Source organism: Microtus ochrogaster, chromosome 2, assembly GCF_000317375.1.
Source record: "Microtus ochrogaster isolate Prairie Vole_2 chromosome 2, MicOch1.0, whole genome shotgun sequence".
Taxonomy (NCBI): domain Eukaryota; kingdom Metazoa; phylum Chordata; class Mammalia; order Rodentia; family Cricetidae; genus Microtus; species Microtus ochrogaster.
In genome coordinates this window covers 67,388,881-67,394,980 of record NC_022010.1, presented here as the reverse complement: position 1 = coordinate 67,394,980, position 6,100 = coordinate 67,388,881, and the positions used below count along the sequence as shown (strand labels likewise).

General features: G+C 38.5%; 1 protein-coding gene across 2 annotated transcripts in view; it reads left to right on the top strand.

The window, feature by feature from the left end:
• The window catches only part of Kpna1 (karyopherin subunit alpha 1), a 70,592-nt gene that overhangs the window by 28,255 nt on the left and 36,237 nt on the right, over nucleotides 1–6,100 (top strand). For both annotated transcript variants that reach the window (XM_005345090.3, XM_026786360.1), the window contains exon 3: nucleotides 2,953–3,060. In XM_005345090.3, the coding sequence (XP_005345147.1) occupies nucleotides 2,953–3,060 (108 nt within the window). The remainder of the gene's footprint in view (nucleotides 1–2,952; nucleotides 3,061–6,100) is intronic.

Here is a 6,100-nt window from a genome sequence, read left to right as displayed (position 1 = left end):
ATATATATATATGTTCCTGCATTTTATGTGTATGTTTTGCCTCCATCTATGTCTGTATACTATGTACATGCCTGTTACCTGTGGAGACCAGAGGAGGGTCAGTTAGATTCCCCTGGAGCTAGAGATGGTTGTGCTTGAAATTGAACCCAGGTTCTCTGGAAGAGCAAACTTAGCCACTGCACCATCTCTTCAGCAACCTGCTCCTCCTCCTGTGCCTTTTTTAAAAAAACCTATTTAGCTTTCTTTAAATTTCTAACATTTACTGATTTCCTCCTATAGCTAGGTCATTTGTTTGTTTATTTTTGAGACAGTCTCATGCAGCTTTGGCTGTCCTAGAGCTTTCTATTTAGACCAAGCTAGCCCCTGCCTCATAAATACTGGAACTAAAGGCATATGTCTCTCTGACAAGTTAATTTTTAATTTAACTTTTTGTTTTTTTTAGTTTAACTTCGTAAACTTTTCAGATAATTTATTGGCTCTAGTATTTTTTTTTTTTTAAGTTTTTCCCCTCCACAGTTTTTTCCCCTCTGGGATCAGTTAATATTGATTATTCTGTGAGTTTGCTGTGTAGCTATTTATTGTACTAAGACTTCTTTACTGGTATTTCTTACCATTTTTCTTATAATGATCCTTTCTCCTTAATCTTTGTTTTTATTTTTTTAAGATTTATTTATTTATTATTTATACAGTGTTCTGTCTGTATATATGTCTGCAGGCCAAACTAAAAGAGGGAACCAGATCTCATGGATGGTTGTGAGCAACCATATGGTTGCTGGGTATTGAACTCAGGACCTCTGGAAGAGAAGCCAGTGCTGTTAACCACTGAGCCATCTCTCCAGTCTCCAATCTCATGTTTTTCTAGACCAGTGGTTTTCTCAACGTTCCTAATGCTGCGATTCTTTAATACAGTTCCTCATGTTGTGGTTGACCCCAACTATAAAATTTTGTTTCTTGCCACTTTATGACTAATTTTACTACTACTATAAAGCATAATATCAATTTCTGTGTTTTCTGATGATCTTTAGCAATCCCTGTGAAAGGTTATTTGAACCCCAAAGAATTCTCTATCCCTAGGTTGAGAACCATCATTCTAGAAGCATTTACTTCCTCGGTTTGCTAAAGTCATTTCTTTAGTAGATTCCTGAAAAGGGGGCGTGTAGAAAAAGCTCTGGCTAGCTAGCACTGACTGGCCTGGTATTCACTGTATAGGCTAGGCTGTCCTTGAACTTGGGCCAGTCATTCTGCCTCAGTCTCTCAAGCAGTCAGATTTTCTTAGAATGTTGAAACTTTTTTCTTTCATACTGGTTTCCAGATGCTACTACTGCTTCTTTGTGTATTTTATTTCCTTTTTGAATAGTTTCCCCAGTTCTGAAATCTATAATGATATATATTGGTGTTTTTTTAATTATTCACTGTGATAGGCTTAATTAAACAGTTCACATCTTTGAAGTCAGATGACACTTCATAGGCTTGTCTTAATTTCTCTTATTTTCAAACTATCCTGATGTTCTTAATTTTCAGTTGTTTTCAGTGGTTTATGAGCTTGCATCCTACCTCTGTCTTCTGTGTGCTGGGATTAAAGGAGTGTGCCACCACACTTAACAAAATAGGGCTTTATTTTTGATGTCATAGGCATAGAAAAGCCTCACTCTTGTCACTTTTCTGAGTCTTATATAAAAGTCAATGTTATTTTTTAATTTGCTAAATTTATTTATAAAGAAAATTAGTATGTTAATTTTTGTTGTATATTATAAGCTATACAGTTTTATATTAGCGAGCTGAACCAATTAATAATTTTAAAGTATGGATAATAACTCTTGAGTATTTGCTATATCAGTCACCATTCTAAACATTTTTTGAAACAGTCTCACCAGGTAGCCCTGGTTGGCCAGGTTAGTCTTGAACTCACAGAGATCTGCATGCCTGTCTTGCCCAGCTCTATTCTAACCATTTTATCAATTACTCTTAATTTCTCTCAACCAAAGTCTGATATTATAGATGATTGCTTTATTATTTTCTGATATATTACCGTTCTGTCATAATTTTGAACCCAAAATGAAACACTAAAATTTTGACAGAAATGCAGCTCAATAAATAGTCAGTGTCTGTTTATCTGTATATTTGAAGCAAGGTAAGTATGAGTATTTAAAAACACCGAGAGGGACAACATACACTCATTTAGTGCATCATCTCTAGTTCTTTGTCTGAAGTTTACATAGGTGTAGTTGAAGCACTTTAGTGACTATGACTTGGGCTGAAAGAAAGTGATAGTTTTTGTTACTGGAGGGAACCTTTGGCATCATCTAACTAGTAATGTTCAAAGTGTGTTCTATAAAGCTTCAAGTTCTAGCTGTGTCTTGCTGCTTCAGTCTCCCTGAGTTTCTAAACTTTAAAGCTGGTTATTGTCCAGTATAAAAGCCACTTGTTATAACAAATGGCTAATTAATAGCATTTTTCCCTGAAGAGCTGTTAAGACTGTTACCTGCTTCTTACCACCTGTTGAGGGATATGGCTTCAACATGTCCAAAGTTGTGTTTTTGTCCTTGTACAATGTTATTTATCGTCATCACTATGGTATGTATGTCAGTGTCAGGTCTCTCTTAGTTAAGTTTTATGCCTTTGAGATTTGTTTGTTTGTTTGGGGCTTTTCTTTTCAGGGGTTTCTCTGTGCAGCTCTGGCTGTTCCAGAACTCGCTCTATAGACCAGGCTGACCTCAAATTCACAAAGATCCTTCTGCCTCAACTTCCCAAATGCTGGGATTAAAGGTGTGCGCCTCCACTGCTATGCTTGCCCTTGAGGATTGCCATATGTATTGTGGTAGTTAATTGTTTTGTAAGACTGTAGAGAAAGCAGTCTCACCAGGAAATACTAAGGGCAGTCCAAAGTTTTAGAAGTAAAAAGATGTTGAATTCCCCCGTGTTAAAATTGTATTACGTTCATTTACTTTTCAGTTATTCAAGAGAAGAAATGTCGCTACAGCAGAAGAAGAAACCGAAGAAGAAGTTATGTCAGATGGCGGCTTTCATGAAGCCCAGGTTAATAACATGGAGATGGCCCCAGTAAGTAGGATAGTAAAACGAACTCTTTGGTGTGTGATGAAGCTAAGAGATGTTGGTCTTCTTGAGTTTAATAGAAAGGTTAAGTTAATTGGACATGGTGATGTCTTTATATAATACCAGTACTAGGGAGTCTGAGGAAGGAGGGTAGTTTGAGGCATTCCTTGACCTCACGGACCCTGTTTCTAAATCAAAGCAAAACAAAACAAAAAAAGTTTGTTAAAAATACCTGTGTTGAAACATCTCATTGTACTTCATAAGTGTATACAACTTGTCAACTACAGGTGAAGGGTGGGGGCAGGTGAGATGTAGGTAAAGCTGCTTTCCTCCAAGCCCGGGTTCAGTCTTTGTGACTTACATGGTGGAGGGTGAGGACTGACTCCCTCTTGTCCTGATTGCCACAGGTACCTGTGGCACATGTACCCTCCCCAAAGTTGTGATAATAAAACCAACATATATGTATAATTAATTAAATAATTTTAGGTATAGCATATAAAATATGCTATGCATTTATGAAAATGTCTCATTGAACGCAGTTAGCATATATATTTTAAAGATGTATTTCTTTTTAGGGGGAGTTTAAGACAGGACTTTTCTATATAGCCTTGGCTGTCCTGGAACTCACTCTGTAGACCAGACTGACCTTGAATTCACAAGATCTGCCTGCCTCTCTGCCTCTTGAGTGCTGGATTCAAAGGCAGTTCTATTTTTATTTTATTTATACAAGTGTTTTGCCTGCACGTATGTAAATGTGTACATGCCTGATGCCCATGGAGGCTGAAAGAGTACTGAATTCCTTGGAACTAATGCCATGTCAGTCCTGGGAACTGAACCCAGGCCCTCTGCAAGAATAGCAAGTGCTCTTAATGGCTGAACCATCTCTCTAGCCCCCTGTTTTGAACAATTAATATATTCTAATAGAAATCACATGCATACATCTTTGTGTGCTGGGTATTTAACTCAGGTCCTATTTCAGGGTAGACAACAGCATTGCCACTGAGACATATCCCAGCCCCGTATAGTACTTTTTAGTTTTAGGACTATGGTTTTCATGGTAGAAATTGTTTGAGATTTATGTTCTGATAAGGTCGATAAGGCATGGACTTAAGACACAGTAGTCAAGGGTTCAAGGTCTTATAATTTAATAGGCTAGAAATTTAGGGGGTAGTGGTGACTCACACCTTTAATCCCAACACTGGGAAAGCAGAGGCAGGTGAATCTTGTGAGTTCAAGATTAACCTTGTCTACAAAGTGAGTTCCAAGACAGCCAGGGCTACACAGAAAACTGTGTCATTCCTCCCCCCCCCCCCCCAAAAAAAAAAAAAAGCCTTAGAGAAGTCACTTCTCATGAGGTGAATAAACTCAGAGGAGAAGAGCTTGGGTGTCCATGAGGCAGCTTAGCTTAAGCTTGTTCCCCAAGATGAAGTGTGACACACTGACCAGTTACATCCGTCTTACAAAAGTGAACCAAGAAAACCCCAAAATAAACCACAGACAACGCAGGCTCACTTTTGTACCATTCTGATCATCCAACTAGGAATCAGTGAAATTTTTGAGATGAAAAGAAAATAGATACAAAGTTATACATACGTCTCAAAATAAATTCATTACATATCTATAATATGAATACAATGTACTTAATGTAGGCTACAATTAGAAAAATGTACTATTTTAATAATAGGAGGTCACTGTTAAACTAATTATAAATGGGTAAAGAATACAAGGATATATACAGACATAGGTGAGTTAAAAACCTATTAGATAAAGGATCATAAGAGTAACTATAGCTAAGGAAGTATTTCAGAACATTTATTGTACGTATATCTGAGTAAGTAGTTACAATAATTCTCCCATCGAAGATTTCATTAGAAAACAAATGAAGCAGTTTTGTGTGCATTGAATTAACCCAGGAACTTGAGCATATTGGGTAAGAACTCTACCAGTGAGCTCCATCTTAGCTCCATGAATGGTGGTCTCAAACATTAATTTGGTGGGACTGTTCACAAGACTTGTGGGAAACATAGTTTGCCTAACTAAGTCAAGAGGGATTTGAAAAGGAAGTGGTTTCCCCAATATATATAACTCCTTTAGAATTGATGAAGATATGGCCAGCATTTTAATCGGTTTGTGGTAAATTTTTCTCAGGCCTTTAGAAGATCTGTCTTTGAGCCAGGTGATGGTGGTGTATACCTTTGTACTGGGCTGTAGAGGCAGACAGGTCTCTTGAGTTCGAGGCCAGCCCAGTCTATAGAGCTAATTCCAGGACAGTCAGTGCTACACAGAGAAGCCCTGTCTGGGGGGGGCGGGGAGTTGGTCTTTCCAACTACTAAGGAGAATACTAAGTGAATATGGTAATGTTTGTTGTTGTTTTGTTTTGAGTTTTTGGAGGGGGGTTTCGAGACAGGGTTTCTCTATATGTTGGACCCTAGAGTCCAATTACCGAGGAGGAGTCGCCCCAAGAAAACACTCTCACACCGCAGTTGATGTAAAAGCAAGAGGATTTAATTCTGTCGTGACAAGGTCTTTCAGCATTCGAGAATCTAAAAGACCCTGAATAGCTGTACAGGCTACTTTTAAAGTAAAAAGCCACAGAAACAAGGGGAGAGTCTGGGGGTTGTTTTTCCAACTTTTAGGTTTGGCTGATTCAAAGGGCTACTGGCAATGATTGTTCTGAGCCACAGCGAGAGAGTGGTTGCTAGATCAGGTGGGGTAAGGAGGAAACATCTGTGAGTCATCCTAACCATATCTGAGTCAATATCCCCTGACCAAGGCTGAGGAACTGAGTCAACATCTATGAGTTATCTTGCCCTAATTCCAAAACTGAGTTCTATTTGGAGAGCATCCACAAGATCACAAGGAGATGGAAAATCCCCAACATTCTAGTATGTGCAGAATAGAAGGTGTTAGGTCCTTGGTTCCCAGGGGAGGGGGAGCACTAATGCTGAGAGGCCTCAGAGTTGTCCTAGAGTTTTTCATATGTATCTCTAGCTTCCCTGGAACTCTCTCTGTAGACCAGGCAGTCCTCAAACTCATAAAGATTCAC